The sequence below is a fragment of the Camelus bactrianus genome, chromosome X, assembly GCF_048773025.1.
Source record: "Camelus bactrianus isolate YW-2024 breed Bactrian camel chromosome X, ASM4877302v1, whole genome shotgun sequence".
Taxonomy (NCBI): Eukaryota; Metazoa; Chordata; class Mammalia; order Artiodactyla; family Camelidae; genus Camelus; species Camelus bactrianus.
In genome coordinates this window covers 84,965,399-84,985,306 of record NC_133575.1, presented here as the reverse complement: position 1 = coordinate 84,985,306, position 19,908 = coordinate 84,965,399, and the positions used below count along the sequence as shown (strand labels likewise).

Genomic DNA, 19,908 nt, shown 5'->3' with positions numbered 1-19,908 from the left:
CTGGTATCTTGGATTTTTCCCTATATTTTTGTATCCCCCTACACACTTTTTTTTAGCACTGGTCTTATAAATTCCACTTTTCTCATCAGCATAGACTTGGGCATTACATTTAAAGTTTGCCTTCAATCCCACCTCATTAATTTGCATCACTCTTGGATATGATCAGAGTTATATAGTTCATCCCTAATAAATTGATAGACACTAGCAGTGGAGATTCATGCATTTATATTTTGTTGAATATTCTGGAATGAGAAATCAGACTATATAGACTTAATCAAGTAGATACCCTAGAGATCTATCACTTCCCCAAATGTGTCGTAGAGCTCATTGCTTAAAACCTAAATCAGAAGTGCTGTAAAGACAACGTGCAAAATGATTGTCAAAGACTTGTCATCAACTACATTTTTTCTCTTGTCCTGTTTTCTCTTCTTGGCTCTATTTTTTGTATCATTTGCATTTTTCTCTTCTTGGTGTCTAAATAGCTCATGCTTTATATGAAAAGAAAGTAGTGATGTTTGGAAGTCTGGTCGAGGGCCAGAGCCCTGTGGGCATACTGATTTTTCATTGTAAGGACTGGCCACAATTTGACAGACCATAGAATTCAAGAGTTAGGAAAACGTTAGAAGATTTTGGATGGTGTATCATAATGGAATCTTGGAATGTGAAGAGCGGACTTCCACTAACAGCTCTATCATTTGGACAAGTTATTTTACTTTTCCTGGCCCCCACTTGCTCAACGTTAAAATGGAGATATCTCCTTTAGGAGGTTATTGTAAGGATTAAATGAGGTAAGAGATATCAAAAACAATTTTAAATTCTAAAATAACTAGATGAAAATATAAGGAAGTAGTAGTACTAGCTACTAAACAAGCTCAAAGATTTAATGACTTGTCCAGTATTATTCATTTAGTAAGTGACAAAATCAGACTTTGAGTCTGGGTCCATTTGAATCCAAAGCCTATGCACTTTCTACCAAACATGACACCATTCAAAAAAGAAAATGGAAAAAAAAAAAAAAGAAAATGGAAAAGATGCACTTTGAGTTTCTCTGGGCTTTTGAAAATAGAAAAATTCCTTTGAACATTCATAGCATCTGAATCCATTTGGAATAGAGACACACAGCTTTACCGTTGTGGCCCAAAGCTGCTGTTTAAGAGGATAAGGAAACATAAGTGAAAAGTTTCAGTAATTTAAAAAACCCCTCTTGATATCAGATAGATGGACATTTATTATGGTTAATTAAATTTTATATTTTAAAATTCACTTATACATTGACTTTTGTCTGATATTTATTAATCCTCTCTACCCTTTTTATTGTATTTCTTTTAAAAATAGTTTTTCCTAATACTTGCTATTTTTTTTATTACAGAGACAATTAAAGGCAGATGCTAAAAAAGCTATTGGAAGGCTTCAACTCCGTACACTGAAACAAGGAGACAAGGTGCATTTATGACTTTTAAATGCTATTTGTTTTAAAGCAATGCTACTAAGCCATTGTTAAAAGATAAATGTTCTTCCAAAATATGACTTTTTAACCTATTTGATACTGGAGGTAGGCTGAATAATGGCCCCCAAAGGTATCTACATCCAAATCCCTGGAACTGGTAAATGTTACCTTTATGGCAAAAGGGACTTTGCAGATGTGAATAAGTTAAGGATCTTGAGGTAGGGAGATTATCCTGGATTATCCAGGTGGTTCCTATATATAATCACAGTATCTTTATGAGAGAGAGGATAAGGGACATTTGACTACTATACAGTAGGAGATGTGACAATGAAAGCAAGAGGTTGGAGTGATAAGAAAGAGGCCATGGTCAATATCAGTAAAAGAATAAGTTTGTGTCATTTTGAGACACTAAGTTATGGTAATTTGATACAGCAACAACAGGAAGTTAATACAGTGCTTCAGTACAACTTTACTTGAACATCCATTTTCAGATTTAGCACAGTTGAAAACTATCATTGATATATAAAACATGTATCCAAAGAAAAGCTATGGAAGTTTGTACTATACTTCAATAAAAAATAGCTATAGAACTTACTGAAGTAAAAAATACCGTGTAAATGGCACCAAAACCATTATCTACTTAGGTATAAATCTTACAAAATATGTACAAGATCTGTATGCTGAAAACTGCAAGAAAGAAAGAAATCAAAGAAGCCCTAAATAAATGGAGGGATATACCACGTTCATGGGTTAGAAGACTCTCTGTTGTCAAAGATGTGAATTCCTCCCAAACTAATCTATAGATTCAATGCAGCTTCAGTGAAAATCCTACTTGTATCTTTTGTAGAAATGGACAAGTTGATTCGAAGTTTATTTGGAGAAGCAAAAGAACTAGACTAACCAAAACAATTCAATAAAGAACAAATTTGGATGACTCACATTATCTGATTTGCAGAATTATGTTAAAGCTACAGTAATCAAGCAAGTGCGGTATTAGAGAAAGAATAGACCTTTAGCTCATTGGATCAGAAGAGAGAGTCCAGAAATAGAGCCACATATATATGGTCGATTGATTTTCAACAAAGGTGCAAAGGCAGTTCCAAGAGGAAAGGGCAGTCAATTGTTGGCTCTCCACATGCAATGAATGAATATCCATATTCCAGAAAAATGAACCTCAATCCATACTTCATGCTGTCTGTCAAAATTAACTCAAAATGGATCACAGACCTAAATATAAAACCTAGAACTATGAAATTTTAAAAGAAAACTTTGGAGAAAAGCATCTTCATAGCTTTGGTTAGACAAAGATTACTTAGATATGCCAAAAACAAGTCCATTAAAGAAAAAAATTAGAAATTTGACCGTCAAATTAAGAACTTTTGCTCTTTGAAAGACACTGTTAAGAGAATGAAAAGGCAGGCCACAGACTGGGAGAAAATATTTGCAAATCACATATCTGATAAAGGACTGTATCCAGAATATATAAAGAACTCTCAAAATTCAAGAGAAGAAAACAATCTAGTGGAAAAATACATAAAACAGGTATTTTACCAAAGAAATATATGGCTGGCAAAAAAAGCACATAAAATGATACTTAATATCACTAGTCATTAGGGAGATGCAAAGTAAAACCACACTGAGATACCACAGCACATTCATTAGAACGGCTAAAACCAATTCAACTGACAATACCAAGAGCTGGCTGGATGTATAACAACTGGAACTCTCATGCATTTGCTGGTGCGAATGCAGTGTACAGCCAGTCTGGAAAACAGTTTGGCAGTTCTTTATGAAATCAAACATACACTCTCCAAAGAACACAGCAGTCTCACTACTAGGTGTTTACCCTAGAGGAAAAAAATACGTTCACACAAAAACTTGTTCACAGTTGTTCATGGCAGCTTTACTTGTAATTACCAAAAACTGGAAAGAACCCAGATGTTCTTTAAATGGTGAATGGTTTTAAAAAACCGTGGTACATCCATATCATGGAATACTATTTAACAATAAAAGGGGGGAATCCCTGCTGGTACATACAACAACGTGGATGAATTGCAAATGCATTATGTTAAATGAAAAAAGCCAGACTCAAAGGCTATGTAGTGCACAATTCCACTTACAATGACATTCTGGAAAAACCCAAACTATAGGCCCTGAAACAGAGATGAGTGGTTGCTGGAGGATGGGGGTGAAAGGAGGGGTTAACAACAAAAGGGTATAGAGGACTGTCCTCTATAATAGGGGTAATAGGACTATCCTATATCTTGATTGTGGTGGGGATTAAGCAACTGCGTGTTTGTGCAAACTTGCAAAACTGTATACTCAACATTGCAGTGAATTTTACTGCGTGTGAATTATATCTTACTTTTTTTGATGGAAAAACATAGCCATAGACCTTACAGCAGCGTGTGAATTCTGAAACCAGGAAAAGGTTTAAATCAGTGCTACATGTTTCCCTTTGTACTGTTCCTCTTTGGTTGACTTTATTCTTTTACTTTTTAAAGTCTAAATATTGCATTTGATTTTCCAATTTCAATTATGTAATAGAGTGTTATCATCTATAGTCACTGTGTTTTACATTAGATTCTCAGACCCTATTCATCTTATAGCTGAAAGTTTATACCCTTTTACTAACTTCTCCCTATTTCCCCATCCCTTACCCCTGGCAACTACTTTTCTACCCTCTGTTTCTATAAGTTTGACTTTTTTTAAGATTCCAATTAAGTCTAAATAATTTTAAATCACTTACTGAAACAGTCAGTTTAGTGATGTCCTGCTCCTCCTTCTGTAGGAATTGATGCAATTTAAATACATGTATATTCTGATCTTGCTCTCTAGTCTAATGTATTTTCTCTTATCCATCAGACTAACAGTAACTGTTTGCTCATAGGAAATTGGCCCTGATGGAGATAGTTGCGCTGTGTGTATTGAACTATATAAACCAAATGATTTGGTGCGCATCCTAACCTGCAAGTAAGTTTGATTTTCTTTTATGTCATTAATAAGACTAGCTGATTTACAAAAATGGTTGCACTGGGGGAAACTATTTTGGATGTTTCCAATGTGATATAAAGAAAGTGTTTATTTTTTTTAACTTATTTTCATTAAAATATAGGTGAATGCTTTATTTTTAATATCACTGGCATTGGTATAAGGCTAATTATATAAAGTTTCCATAATCTGGTGCAGTTTGGAAGCTAGTTCCATAAATAACTGAGAGCCTAGCCAGCACCACTGTTTGTTTAGTTATTTGTGTTTTGGGGAGGGGGTGGAGGGTGTGTGTGTGTTTGGTACTGGATTATTTAATTCAAAATAATTCTGACAATCTTACTGAGAAAAAAATAAAATCAACATATGAGTACCTATTTGGAAGTCTTCATTCTTTTGGTTTCTTATTGTCCCTCTCCTGGAAGTTGTCTCTTCCTTTTAGCTATTAAATGGTGGCATTCTCAGAACTTCTCACATTGCCTAATGTATCGGAATTATGTTGCACTTGATACTTTATTGTACTATATTGAGAATGACTAACTGTTAGGGAATAAAAAGATAATGAAGATCTGAATTACTGAACAAAGTCTTAGGTCAGGTAGCTTCTTAGCCGTTTTTCAAGTAAGTAGTATTGAAAATAATTTTTATGAAGCTAGGGTAATGAGGCTTTTATATTTAGGTTCCAAATTTTGTTTCTGTGGCTCCTTCTTAGGATTTATGCTGTAATAGTGTGTTTAAAAGGGGCGAAAATACATAAGTTAAAAGACTAAGTAAAATTATAGGGCTAACCTCTTAGTATTTTAGGCAAAGTGTTGTTGCTATTTCACAGCTGATAACCAATTTTTTTCCTTCATTAGCCATATTTTCCATAAGACATGTGTTGACCCATGGCTGTTAGAACACAGGACTTGCCCCATGTGCAAATGTGACATACTCAAAGCTTTGGGAATTGAGGTAAATGTTGCTGAACTATTTATATGAAGGAACTTAAGTGGTGTGTTATTTATATACCTGGGCCTTCAGGAAAACAACATTCATATTTTTTAGCTATGTAATGTGATAGACTTGCAGTTTATAACAGAAATTGGACCGACTTACATCACAGTGACAGTGAGGTGCCATGTTGTACCACCTCCATTTTCCTTCTTTCTTCTTCTCAAATGTACTTATTATTTGGTCAGAATGTGAAGTGATGACCTGAACTGACTTCTGATACATACCCCTTGCTCTTTTTCACTCTTAGCAACCAAACCAGTAGTTAAATAAGCATGTAAAGTTTGAGAAAGCATGATAAGTATTGAATTGTAGTGTATTTGGTAAATAAACACTGCCTATTTCACAATACACAACAGAAAGTCAAGCTCAACAAAAATCTTCCTGACTTGAGGAGATATATAGATGATGGTGATCCCCAATTCCCCTAGGGGACAGCATAAGAATTTTTTTTTTGAGTGCCCACCTTGTACCAGGCATTGTATTATAAACTGTTGGGATCACCCAGATGAACATGTCAGATGTGAAGGCAATCTACCTGTAACATCTTTAACCCCATTGGACCCAGTTCTTCCAGTTGCTCTGGCTGGGGCAGCAAGAAATTTTTTTAATCATCAAAAGGGATTATAAACAAGGACCTACTGTATAGCACAGGGAACTATATTCAATATCTTGTAATAACCTATAATGGAAAAGAATCTGAAAAATAATTTATGTGTATATGTGTGTGTGTGTGTGTGTGTATATATATATATATATATATATGTATATATATATATATATACACACACACACACACATAACTGAATCACTTTGCTGTACACCTGAAACTGACACGACATTGTAAATCAACTAAACTTCAATATAAAGGAGGGAGAGGGTTATAGGTTTAAAAGGTTAAGAAACATTGCTCTAATAAGTCACCTGTGAAGAAACTTTGTAATGATATGTCAAAGAAGCATATGGATTCTGAGAGCCTCTTAATGCGTTCAAATGCTTTCCACAGGTGGATGTTGAAGATGGATCAGTGTCTTTACAAGTCCCTGTATCCAGTGAAACATCCAATAGTGCCTCTCCTCACGAAGAGGATAATCGCAGTGAGACTGCATCGTCTGGTTATGCTTCAGTTCAGGGAGCAGATGAACCGCCTTTGGAGGAACATGTGCAGTCAGCAAGTAAGCACCACGCTGAGGGGCAGCAAGCACCCCACAAATGATCCATTGTGAGTTATACCGCTGGCAGAGTACTCCAGTTTTTTGACATTTGTTCCATTCATCCATTAACACATTCCAGTTTTTTTTTTCTAGTAAGAGTGAGGTAGTGCAGGAGGCACCCCTACCTTAACTTAATATGTACATATTCAAATATACCTGAAATAGATGAAATGCATTAAGAGTGAGGATTATTCATAGAAGAAAAAGGTTTTTTATTGGAAAGCTTCTCACCAGTGCATTTAAGAGGTGGCTTATTAATTTACAGAGGCTAAGGAGATACTTTAAACTTTAGAAGCCATTGTTTATTGCAGATCAATCAGAAATTAGGATAAATAAATTAAGATAAGGCAGTCCTGGCATGATAAAGTAGAATTCAGTTTTCAAAACCTTGATCTATACACAACTTGTTCAGAACCCATGTTTGGCACAGATGGGAAACTGTTTTAGATGATATGTGCTGCCACCTGTTGATTATTTGCCATGAAATGAACAAACCATGGAAACTAAAGTTGAATGTATTGATTTCAAAATTCATGTGAATCAGTATTTGCAACTTAGTGATGTAATACCAGCAGAGAAATTTTAGGGAATTTTGTTACTTTTTTCTTTAGAGAAAACCCCTATACAAATTACTTTCCCTTTCTTTAACTTCCACCTTTTCTTCATGGTTGTTGTTGGTTTGATAGTTATTTTCTTGATCCTCATTTTGAGATAACCTAATACTGGCATAAAAGTAGAAGGAAAACAAAATGTCAAGATGACTTGTAAAAGTTTCAGCTTCCTATGACATAAACCTTCATCCTCAGTTGGTTTATCAGTGCCATAGATACCATTTCTACATATGTCACGAGGAATGCCATCATGTAAATGCAAACCTCATATTGTAATCTAATCTTCAGACATTTCCTAGAGTACAGAGTAGTCATAGGAATCTTAATAATCGGTGGCTTAGTCTACCTATAATAAATAATCGTTGTTTATTTGCCCCTGATGATATTTTTTTTTGTTCTTGTAACTGTGTGGTAATAGAATTTATTGAAGATAAAGGAGAGTGAGTGTACAGGGTAATTCATTTCATTGCCAGGCCAGTTTTTTAAAAAGTCCCAACCTACTTTTTTTTGTGTTTTGCTCTTGTGGGAGAGGGTAGGAGGCAGAACAATTTTTTGCAGAGAATTTGAGAAGCAAATAAAATGACGATCCACATCCCTTTTCCTGTATTCTTTATCTGTGTGAATGGTAGTAACACCTTCCCAAGTGCCTCAAACCAGGAACTACAGAGGTCATAAATTCTTCCCCCTCTTCTTTCCTATTGATTCAATATCATCTTTCCTCTAATCCATCCCCTAATTTCCAACCTTAATTCAACAGTCATAGCTTGAGCCGCTATCTTCTCTCTGCCCATTCTTTCCACTCTTCCTCCCCCAAGAAATTGGAAAAGCCCAATCTAAATCCTGTTCCTCCTTTAAAACTTGCTCCACTTTAAGAAGCCTCCCTTGACTCACACGTGTGGCCCTACTGTCTGCTTCCATAGATCTTCTACCATTGCACTTATTGCACTGAATTTTAAAAGTCCCTTTGGGTAGGGACAGTGTCTTATTATTCACTGTTGGTATACCCAGCACCTAGCACAGACTGCCACATAGTAGATATTCAAATAAGTGTTGAATGAATGACTACATAGGAAAGATTTAATTTTATCTATGACTATATATTAGTAGTTCGGGTGTCTTGCCTATTAACCATTGATTATTGGTGATAGTTGATTTAAATAACGTTTGGTAAACATACAGTTAATTACTTCATACCTATGTTTTCCATCATTGTGCTCAATTATATTAGAGCAACTGGCTTTCAAACTTAAGCATACATTGAGTCACCAGGAGGGCCTGTTAAAACAGAGAGGAAACAATCAGTTTCTGACTCAATAGGTCTGGAGTGGAACCTGAGAATTTTCATTTCTAGTAAGTTTCCAGGTGATACTGATGCTGCTGGTCCAGGGACCACACTTTGAGAACCACTGAATCAGGGCTCTAGTTCTTAACCCTGGCTGCACATTAGAATCACTCAGAGAAACTGTAAACATTGCTGATATCTGGACTCCACTCCAGAATACTTAAATCAAAATCCGTGAGATGCAGGGCCCAAGCACAGGTTTGTTTCTTTTTTTTAAATTTCAAAATAATTTCGGCCTGACTGAAAAAAGAATTCAAAACTATTACCTCCGTAGAAATGAGTTTGGCATTTTTTTTTAGATTCTACATATAAGTGAGATCATAGACTATTTGTCTTTCTCTGGTTTATTTCACTTAGCACAATGCCCTCAAGTCCATCCGTGTTGTTGCAAATGGCAGGATTTCCCTCTTTCTCATAACTAAATGTTATTCCACTGTGTATATATCACATTTTCTTTATTTGTTCATCAGCCAGTAGACACCTAGGTTACTTCTATGCCTTGGCTTTTGTGAATAATGCTACAGTGAACTTGGAGGTGCAGATATCTCTTCAAGATAGTGATTTCATTTACTTTAGATATATATACAGAAGTGGGATTGCTGGATGATATGGTAGTTCTAGTTTTAATTTTTTGAGAACCTCCACACATGTAGAGCTATACCAATTAACATTCCCGCCAATAGTGCATTGGGGTTTTCCTTTTCTTCACATCATTGCCAATATGTATTTCTTGTCTTTTTGATAACAGCTATTCTAACATGTGTGAGGTGATATCTCGTGGTTTTGATTTGCATTTTTCTGATGATTAGTTATGTTGAGCATCTTTTCATGTACCTGTTGGTCATTTGTATGTGTATGTGTTCTTTGGAAAAATATCTACTCAGTTCTGCCCTTTTTAAAACCAGATTATTTGGGTTTTTGCTATTGAGTTGTATGAGTTCCTTATATATCTTGGATATTAGCCCCTTATCTGATATGTAGTTTGCAAATATTTTCTCCCATTTTGTAGCTTGTCTCTTCATTCTGTTGATTATTTCTTTTGCTGTGCAGAAGCTTTTAGTTTGACGTAGTCCCATTTTTTGATTTTTGCTTTTGTTGCTTGTGCTTTGTGGTGTCATATTTAAAATCATTGCCAAGACCAGTGTCAAGGAGCTTTTCCCCTATGTTTTCTTCTAAGAGTTTTATGGTTCCAGGTCTTAGTTTTAAGTCCTTAATCCATTTAGAGTTCATTTTTGCAAGTAGTATAAGATAGGGATCCATTTCATTCTGTTGTATATTTATCCAGTTTACCCAACACCATTTATTGAAGACTGTCTTTTCCCCATTGAGTGTTCTTGGCTCCCCTGTCAAATATTAGTTGACCTCATACACATGAGTTTATTTCTGAACTCTCAGTTCTGTTCCACTGATCTGTGTGTCTGTTTTTACACTAGTACCATACTGTGTTGATTACTATAGCTTTGTAGTACAGTTTTAAATCAGGAAGTGCAATGCAACCCACTTTGTTCTTCTTTCTCAGGATTACTTTGGCTATCCAGGGTCTTTTGTAGTTTCATATGAATTTTAGAAATTTTTTTCTATTTCTGTGAAAAAATGTCATTGGAATTTTGATAGGGGTTATGCTGAATCTACATATAGTTTGGGGTAGTATGGACATTTTAATAACATTAATTCTTGTGATCCACAAACATGGGATATCTTTTCATTTATTTGTGTCTTCAGTATCTTTTATCAATGTCTTTCAGTTTTCAGTGCAAATCTTTTATCTCCTTGGTTAAATCTACTCATAAATATTTTATTGCTTTTTGATGCTATTGTAAACGGGATAGCTTCCTATATTTCTCTTTCAGATATTTCATTGTTAGTGTATAGAGATGTGGCTGATTTTTGTATGTTGATTTTGTAAGCTGCAATTTCAGTGAATTCATTTATTAGTTTTAACAATCTTTTGGTGGTATCTTTAGCATTTTCTCTATATAAGGTCATGTCACCTGGAAATAGATAATTTTACTTCTTCCTTTCTGATTTTCATGCCTTTTATTTCTTTTCCTTTCTAATTCCTCTGGCTGGGACTCCCAGTACTATGTTGAATATGAGTGGTGAGAGTGGGTACTATTGTCTTGTTCCTGTTGAGTATGATGTTAGCTGTGTGTTTGTCATATATGTCCTTTACTATGTTTGGGTATGTTCCTTCTTTACCCAGTCTGCTGAGAGGTCCACATTGCATTTAATTGTCTTTTTTTTGTCTCCAATCTGTGACTCTTCTTTAGTCTTTGTCTTTCTTGACCTTGACACTTCCGAAGGCCACCAGTCAGTTATTTAGTAGAATGTCCCTCAATTTGGAATTGTCTGCTGTTTCCCAATGACTAAATGAATTGTCCATTGTCTATTTCTAGCAAGAATACCACAGAAATTATGTTGTGCCCTTCTCTACTTCATATCATATAATGAGGCACATGATTTCCATGTCTTATTACTAATTATTTTAACTTTCTTCACTTGGTTAAGGTGGTATCTGCCAAGCTTCTGCTTTTAAAGTTATTATTTTTCCCTTTGCAATTATTATTTTATAGAGAGACACTTGAAGACTATACAAACATCCTGTCTCATCATACTTTTACCTACCAATTTTCACAATCATTGATGCCTCTTGCTTGCAGTAATTATTACTGAAGTGTGTGCCAAATGGTGATTTTCTGTTTCCATCCTTCTTTCTACATCAATTAAGCTTCTATTTTAAGGAAGAGCTATCCCTTTCTCCATTTATTTATTCAATTATTCATTTATAATAGTATAGACTCATAGATATTTCTTTGACTCCATAATACTATTTTCATGATTATTAGATTGTCCTAGATTTAGTCATTGGGAATTCCCTCAAGTTGTTTTGTTTCCTTTCAACAGACCCCATCCTTTTTTTTTTTTTTAACATTTTTTATTGATTTATAATCATTTTACAATGTTGTGTCAAATTCCAGTGTAGAGCACAATTTTTCAATTATACATGAAAATATATCCTTTTTTTTTTTTTGAGTACATCCTTGCTTTCTGGTACCACAAGATGTTCTAGGCCAGGGATTGGCAAACTTTTTCTGTAAAGGGCCAGAGAGTAAATATTTTAGGCTTTGAAGGCCATAGATCTTTGTTGCTTTTTTTGGGTAGGAGGGGATGTTTTATCTTACAAACTCTTAAACATGTGAAAACCACTCTTAGCTATGGACTTGGCTTGCAGGCTGTAGTTTGCTGACCCTTAGGCTAGAATCTAGGTTAGTCTTATACTCTCCTTGCCTTTGCCCTAAAATCAGTTATTTCTTCAGGGTGTGGGGGCTTTTATTGGAGAACAGTACTTCAAAACTAAGATCTAGGCACTAGGTATGCTAAAATTATTAGAGGAGCAGGGAATGTGTTGCTAACCAGAGTATGTTGGAATTAGATAAGAAAGGCTTCTTAGACATGCCTATTGAATTTTGTCTTAAAGAAGAGGAGGTAAAAATCATCCTAAAATTGCCATTTCTTTTTAAAGATGAGAATCTGCAGCTGGTAAACCATGAAGCAAGTTCCATTGCAGTGGATGTTGTTCCTCATGTTGTCAACCCAACCTTTGAAGAAGATGAAAGTCCTGATCAAGAGACTGCTGTTCAAGAAATTAAATCATAAAATCTGTGTCAATAGAAAACTTGAACCTTTAGTGATAACAGAACTGCCAATCAGGGCCTAGTTTACTATTAATGAACTGGATAAACTTAATAAAATAAGAATGATACTGAAAGTGCTGAGATGACTAATATTATGCTATAGTTAAATGACTTAAAATACTTAACCTATTAACTTTTTTCCACAAACTCATTATAATGTTTTTCATAGGCAAGTTTCCTCTCAATAGTGGTAGCAACATTTTTAAACATTCAAAACTCTCATCAAGTGGTCATGTTTTTCATTTATAACAATTTTCTTATAAAAACATGTTGCTTTTAAAATGTGGAGTAGCTGTAATCATTTTATTTTATGATAGTATCTTAATTAAAAATACTACTACTTTAGCTTGGGCTATATGTGTCAGGGTTTTTCTCCAGGTGCTTATATTGATCTGGAATTGTAATGTAAAAAGCAATGCAAACTTAGGCTAGTACTTCATGAAATGTCTATTTAAGCTACATTAAGTTGATAGAACAAGGTTAAAGCAAAATATTCATTTTAACTATTTCTTGTTTTTAAAATTAGGCTAAATGTACTTCATGTGAGTGTCAAGCAAAGTTTATCAGAGAATATGGACTGGACTGGATTGATTGGTATATTAGTGACACCAATTTGACAAAAGATTATAGACAAAAACTTTCCTCACAAAAATGCTGTATGACTATTTCTCAAACTTAGAGGATTTTCAAAAGCAGAGTATATAAATCATCATACTACTTGAAAATGATTATGAATAAGTCACCCCAAAATTGGTAATTGATCTTTGTGTATGAACTTCTCTACAGAAGTTAGTCTGTAGAAAATGTTGTCCAAACAATGTTGACTTTGAAAATTGAGTTTACATTTTACCTCAATGGGCTAAAATAACATTAGGTAAACTAAAATTCTGTCCATGTAGCTATAAATTTCGTGAATGCATTTTCTTGGTGTTTGAAAAAGAATTGGGGGGGGGAGAATTCCAGGTGCCTTAATATAAAGTTTGAAGCTTCATCCACCAAAGTTAAATAGAGGTATTTAAAAATGCACTTTATTTGTATTCTCTGTGGCTTATCTTTGGTTTTAGAGTTGTTTCCAGTGCAAATTCCAGCAGAATTTAGGCAAAAGCAGAAAAGACATGTATTTTTGTTGGCTAAATGTAGAATGGATGAACCATTGCATTCTTGTACACTGATTTGAAATGCTGTAAATATGTCCCGATTTGTATTGATTCTCTTTAAATATAAAATGTAAATAAAATATTCCAATAAAAGTTTGTGTCTAGTGTTTCACTCCCATATGCTAACTTTTAATATATGTTTGGATTTGGGAGGGAAAAAAATGGTTGGATGTAAATGGTCATTGATCTATTTGATCAATAAAAACTAACACTTTAGTGTGATAAATATTTACATATTGCATTACATAGGGAGGAACTGCTCCCGTTATAATATAACTGAACTTGCCATGAGTTGTTTTTAAACGTCAGCAAGGTAAATAATGAGGTTTGACCACTGTTAATATAAGGTTAGAAAAAGACCATGATGCCAGTCCATCTTTTTTGTTTGTTTTTTGTTTGTTCTCTTTTGTTTTTTATATACATTTCAGGTTTTTTTGTTTTATGGTTTTTTTTATGCTAGCCCATCTTTATATGACCCAAGACATAAGGCCATTTAATTGCTTTATGAATTTATCTTTTCCTTCAGCCTTCTCTTTGGCAGTATGATTGTTAGGATGTTGTTAATGAGTTGAGTGCATCTCTTTATTTTGCCAAACATGCTAAGAATAAACAGATGCTTAGAACACCTAAGAACCATGATTATCAAACCAAGGTTTATGTATGTCTTATGTGGCAATATGCTAGGGGTATGTGTGTGTGTGTGTGTGATGCCATGCAATAAATTTGGCCTATATTCTTAGGAAGTTAATTATTTCAAGCTCTGTGGAGGTGTTTTTTTTGGGATTTATAATTTTTGGAATTTTAATACCTGGATTTAAGTATAATCTACATACCAAAAATTCACCCGTTGTAAATTTATGGTTCCGAGGTACTTAGCAAATGTATAGAGTTGTGCAACTATCACCACAGTCTGGTTTTAGAATATTCCATCAGCCCCAAAAGTCCCTTCACACCCATTTGCACTCAATTTCTGTCCCCATTCCCAGCCCCAGGCAACCATCAGTCTACTTTCTGGCTCTAAGGATTTGCCTATTCTGGATGTTACATATAAATGGAATCATATATGGCCTTTTGTGACTGGCTTCTTCCACTTAGCATAATATTTTCAAGGTTCACCCATGTTGAAGCATGCATCAGTACTTCATTCTTTTTCATTACTGAATATTTTATTGTATAGTTATTCCACATCTGGTTATCCACTCATCAGTTAATAAACACTCAGATTGTTGATAATGCTGCTAGGAGTGTCCACATCCAAGTCTTTGTGTAGCTATATTATGTTCTTGATTTTATTGGGTATATGCAGAGGAGAGGAATTCTATGTCACTTGTGAATTTTCTTCCTGCTATTATCTTTTGATAATAAAGAGTTTGAGCAACAGATTTTATTACCTTCACATAAAATATAAGCTGATTGCTTTAACAGTGGCAGTAGATATACCTGTGTGTATAGTAGTTTTCAACTTAAAGAGGGGTTTTCTCAGAGTTCATTTGTAAGATTATAGAAGTCAGGTTGTATTATCTTATACATAAGAATATACATGGTTCCCAGGTAAATCAGCAAAAATACATTTAAAGATACAATTGGATTGCTAGGAATAGTTCTCCTCCCCAACCCCCCACATCTAGTTTTGGTTCATTTACTAAATATTTTAATTAAGTTCTATAATATTTGGAGAAATTTTATCACTTTAGGTTATAGCAAATTTTGAGTTATTTACCTTACTCATTGCTGCTGCTTTTTGGAGTGGAATTTTAAAATATTTAAAAACATACTAAACAGTATAAAATTTAGATTTACATGCTACATGAAATTCATGATTATGGTGGGCACTTGGACCTCCAAGAAAAATGTTCATTCTCCTCTACCTTAGAGATAACTCAGTGAAAAGTTTGAAAAACACCACCCACTAGTTCTTAACTTTTTTTTCTCCAGAAACATACAACCTCATGAATATGAGACACTTGTGGACAGGCCTAGATTTGGATGGTTAAAGAGCAGTAGATAGAAGTAGGGTTTAGCATAGATAGTTAATGGCCATTTCTCCTCAAACCGACATCCTAGTTCTGACCCATTTCCTTAGAAAATTTTAATGGGAATTCCCTGATATGAACTTTTTAAAAAAGGCAATTCAATCATCTAAAAAAACTTAATTCATTAATAGAGCTTGTTTTTGCATTCTTTTTTATTGAAGTATAGTCAGCTTACAATGTTGTGTCAATTTCTGGTGTACAGCATAATAGAGCTTATTTTTTAAAAGATGCTTATGTAGCTCTTCATGGAAACATGATTAATCACCCCCCAATTTGCTGTAAACTTTGATTTTCAAATACCTAATTTGCTTTCAATCAGTGCATCTAAAACTTTAATATGCCTACAAATTACCCAGGGATCTTGTTAAAATGCACATTCTGATTCAGCAGGTCTGGAATGAACTCTGAGATTCTGAGTTTGTAGCAAGCTCCCAGGTGATGCCAATGCCGCTGGTCCCGGGAATGTATTTTGAGTAGTAAAGTTTTAGATGGCTCGCCTCTAGTAGTGCTCCAACTGTTTTGAATCTTACTGTTTCTAAACCTGCTGTAGACTGTAAAGCATCAACTCAGCTTGTGAAATTCATTTCAAATAAGAATCCAGTAGAATCTTGAGTGAAAGCCTCAGCCTTTCCATGGCACAGGGTTTGGAATTGCTATTTGAGGTTTCCCAGTACCTTTCACATAGGTGTTTGAAACTACGATTTACAAGGCTGAGTCAGCTGGAAGACTGACCTCTGGATAAATGAGGTATTATTCATCTCTGCGTGCTTTAACTTTGTGTCCATACATATGTGGCTTGGATAAATCAGAAAACAAGAATAGAAGCAGACAGATGAGTTGGGAAGTTATTACAATATTGTAGTAGGAAAGTGATGTGAGGCTTATCTAAAGTGATAATAGGAGGATTTGGACTTTTGGAAAAAAAAGTAGGGGGTATGTGTGTGTGTCTGTGACAGTGGAGGTGGTGAGAGTTTAAGACTATTCCAAGGTTCCTTAATGAACTCTAGTGTTCATAGCAGCACTATTTACAACAGCCAAGACATGGAAGCAAACCAAGTGTCCATCAACAGATGACTGGATAAAGAAGATGTGGTGTATATATATACACAATGGAATATTACTCAGCCATAGAAAAGAATGAAATATTGCCATTTGCAGCAACATGGACAAACCTTAAGAATATCATACTAAGTGAAGTCAGATAAAGATAAATATTATATGATATCACTTGTATGAGGAATCTAAAAAATAAGACAAATGAATATATTTATAAAACAGAAACAGATTCACAGACTTAGAAAACCAACTTTTCCCAAAGGGGAATGGAAGGGAGGGAGGGATAAATTAGGAGTATAGAATTAACAGATACACACCACTATACATAAAATAGATAAGCAACAAGGATTTACTGTATAATACAGGAAACAATGTTCAATATTTTGTAATAACCTATAATGGAAAATAATCTGAAATATAACTGAATCACTTGGTTGTACACTTGAAACTAAAGCAATTTTGTAAATCAACTATACTTCAATTTTTTTTAATGTGAAAAAAAAAGACTATTCCAAGATTTTTAGCTTAAGCATCTTGGTAAATAGTGATGCTCTGAACTAGAGAACCTAGTAGGAGAAATAACTTTGGGCAGGGGGGTGTTGGAGAAATAAATTTGGCTTTGGACATGTTTGAGGTATCTATAAACCATATTCATAGGTAGTACATTGTCATGGTTTGTAGTCAGACAATCTAGGTTCAAATCCCAGCTCTGCCATTTATTTAGTTATGTGAACTTAGGCAAGTTACTTAACCTCTCTGAGCCTCCTGTTCTTCACATGCAAAGTAAGGATGTAAAAATGTACAAACGTATTAATGAGGGTTAAATGACTATATATACATAGATAGACATAGATATTACCAGCACAGTGCTAGCAATGATATCCAAGGCAGTTTGTAATTCCATTTCCCTAAAAACAACATACATTGACATACACAACTGAGTGACATGCTCCTTTTTGTTAAAGGCACTTTCAGAAAAATACTTTAACTTGCACAGGCTTGAAATATAGTTCATGATCAAGCTAAAATGTTGTATCACAGGAGTAGTTTTAAAGTGTTTTCTTTACATAATCAATGAAATGTTTGTTTACTACAGCAGGAGCTCTCTAAATGCCCTGCTCTGAGCCAAAAGTGGGTCTGATTCTACAACAGGGAGCATGTGGGTACATCTGAAGGGAGTTGCAGACTAAAGAGGCAGAGGAACAATTGAGTTCTGGACAGCCCTTGCCACAACTCTAAACTTTAAGGGTATTGGAAAAGAATGTGGTTTGATGAGGAAGGAAATAAAAAGGGGAAGGAGGTAAGAAGAAAGAAAGATAAAACCTCACATATCTCTACATTTGCCAAATTTACTGATCTTTCACCAGGAAGATAAGAAAATATCTTCCTTAGTTCACATCCCAAATTAGGATGGCTTTTCCCAAGGATACATTGCAGTTTGGCTCTTGGAAGACTGGCTCTTGGAAGACTGCCTCTTCCCATCCTCCGCAGAAAGCTACCATGGGACTAATGACTGCATTTTAGTAGAAGAGAATCCCAATTTGACCCTTTTCTCACCAACAAGAAAAAATCCCTGCTTGTAGCACATGCCTGCCTCTTCTGAGCTGGCCCACATTTTGGGAGGGTTAAGCCAGAGACGCTTCTCCAAGGCAGGGTTATTTGGCTCCACGACTTGGCATCCGGGTGTGACCCACCCCATTTTTTTTTCAAAGTCGGATCCTTGAAGCTTCATTCTCAAAACAGCTTGCCAAACGCCCCTTGGTTTTCGTACACGCCTCCCAACTCCTTCCTTCCTATAAGCTTGTTTTCGCTTTTAGCGCACTCTTTAATTCTGGTGAGCTTAGTTAACTGCAGTTAGTTAAAACGTCCCTCAAATAATTCCTCGCATTGATGTCTCGCAAACCACTGACCTCATTCATCTTAGTATTCAAGCAGCTGTGTATCATTGCCAAGGTACAAAGTGGTGCAGGTTGCCCTGAAAGGGATTTTTTTTTCCCCTAAAGTGCTTCAGAAAAAAAAAATTGCTCATAAATTGTTTAGAACCTGTAAAGCGAAGTTGGACGAGACGTTTTCTGTGGCTGATTACAGTAGTTAAAGAAACAAGTTAGGAAAGGGAGGAGCGCACGGCGTGAAAAACAGTGTGTGGCTTCTGGAGATTTTATATTCTTCCTGAACGGGCAGAAAGAGCTTAATCTAAGGAAGATTTTGAATCCGGCAAGGAATCAGTGTGACCTTGGATAAGTCACCTAACCCGCCTGTGCATTTGTTTATTTATGTGCAAAGTGGAGAATAAGACCTACTTTGTGAGACTTCTGTAAGGATTACGTGAGATACTATACGTAAAATCACTATAGTCATAGTAAGAACTCATTAAACGTTACTTGCGGCTACTGCTCCTTCCCAGAATGGCCGTTCGTCACTCCCGAATTCCAGAAACTTTGTTTTCTACAGTTTAACACCTTCGGCTGTAAAACGATGAGAAGAAGCAACACTTTTACCCCTGGGGCTCACTTATTTGCACCCAAAAAAAAAAAAAAAACAAACCCCGCTTTAAACTTTCAATAGGCAAAGTTCCACTTAACTGGTGGCGGGACCCGCTTTGAGAGCACTCCCACCCAATTCCCACCCCCAGTGGATTGTGGGAAATGTAGTCCTACGCTCCAGGTGCCTGCGTACAGAAAGGCGGACAGAAAACTACAATACCCAGAAGGGAAAGGAACGGGACTATTTCCCCGTCGGGCGGTAGCGCTGTGGGAGGGAATTGGCAGTCTCGCTGCCTACGTGGGAGAGAAGGGAGGGTTGGGGGAAGCGTGGAAAATCAGAAGCTGAGCGGCTGTCGTCTGGGGTAGATTTGGTGGGAGGAGAAGTAGAGGGGAAGAAACGGGTGGAGGGGTGAGGTGAGGAGGGCATTTGGGTCGCTGCTCTCGGGCGGCACAAAGTTCTTCGCTATGTGGCTGAAGCCCGAGGAAGTGCTCCTGAAAAATGCGCTGAAGCTGTGGCTGATGGAAAGATCCAACGACTACTTCGTGCTGCAGCGGCGTCGGGGCTACGGGGAGGAAGGCGGCGGGGGGCTCACAGGTAAGCTGTAGCCATCCTCCCCTCGCCCTACTCCTGGCCTCGCGGCCGTGTTCGCTAGGACCTAAAAGGTGGTGAGGAAACAGTTACTCGTCGCCGCCCGCCGCCGGCTGCCCGATCCTAAACCCTGGGTGGGGGACACTGGGGTTCCTCTCCCGCCACCACCTTCCCGTCGCCCTCCCCGAGTCTTGAAAACGCCTCCCTGGACCAGCAGTCACTCTTTGGGTGGGACAGGGAAAAGGAGGAAGGGTTCTTTCTGAGGCCAAAAAAGGATCAGAGTTAAAGGAGGGGTTCTTT

General features: G+C 36.1%; 2 protein-coding genes across 7 annotated transcripts in view; both read left to right on the top strand.

Moving 5' to 3' along the window:
- Window positions 1-13,540, top strand: part of RNF128 (ring finger protein 128) — a 75,118-nt gene extending 61,578 nt beyond the window's left edge. For 2 of the 3 annotated variants that reach the window (XM_074358791.1, XM_045509991.2), the window contains 5 exons: window positions 1,370-1,441; window positions 4,338-4,420; window positions 5,293-5,389; window positions 6,435-6,603; window positions 12,119-13,540. In XM_074358791.1, coding sequence (XP_074214892.1) covers window positions 1,370-1,441; window positions 4,338-4,420; window positions 5,293-5,389; window positions 6,435-6,603; window positions 12,119-12,252 — 555 coding nt within the window. In that variant the 3' untranslated portion in view covers window positions 12,253-13,540. Of the gene's footprint in view, window positions 1-1,369; window positions 1,442-4,337; window positions 4,421-5,292; window positions 5,390-6,434; window positions 6,651-12,118 lie in introns of all 3 variants that reach the window. The other variant, XM_045509992.2, reaches the window with a different exon arrangement.
- A 5,794-nt stretch (window positions 13,541-19,334) lies between these two features.
- TBC1D8B (TBC1 domain family member 8B) overlaps window positions 19,335-19,908 on the top strand; it is a 54,613-nt gene continuing 54,039 nt past the window's right edge. For 3 of the 4 annotated variants that reach the window (XR_006721712.2, XM_074358903.1, XM_074358904.1), the window contains exon 1: window positions 19,335-19,614. Coding sequence is in view for 3 of the 4 variants with exons in the window: in XM_074358903.1 (XP_074215004.1) it covers window positions 19,485-19,614 (130 nt within the window). In the remaining variant the exon portion in view is untranslated. The remainder of the gene's footprint in view (window positions 19,615-19,908) is intronic. The other variant, XM_010946124.3, reaches the window with a different exon arrangement.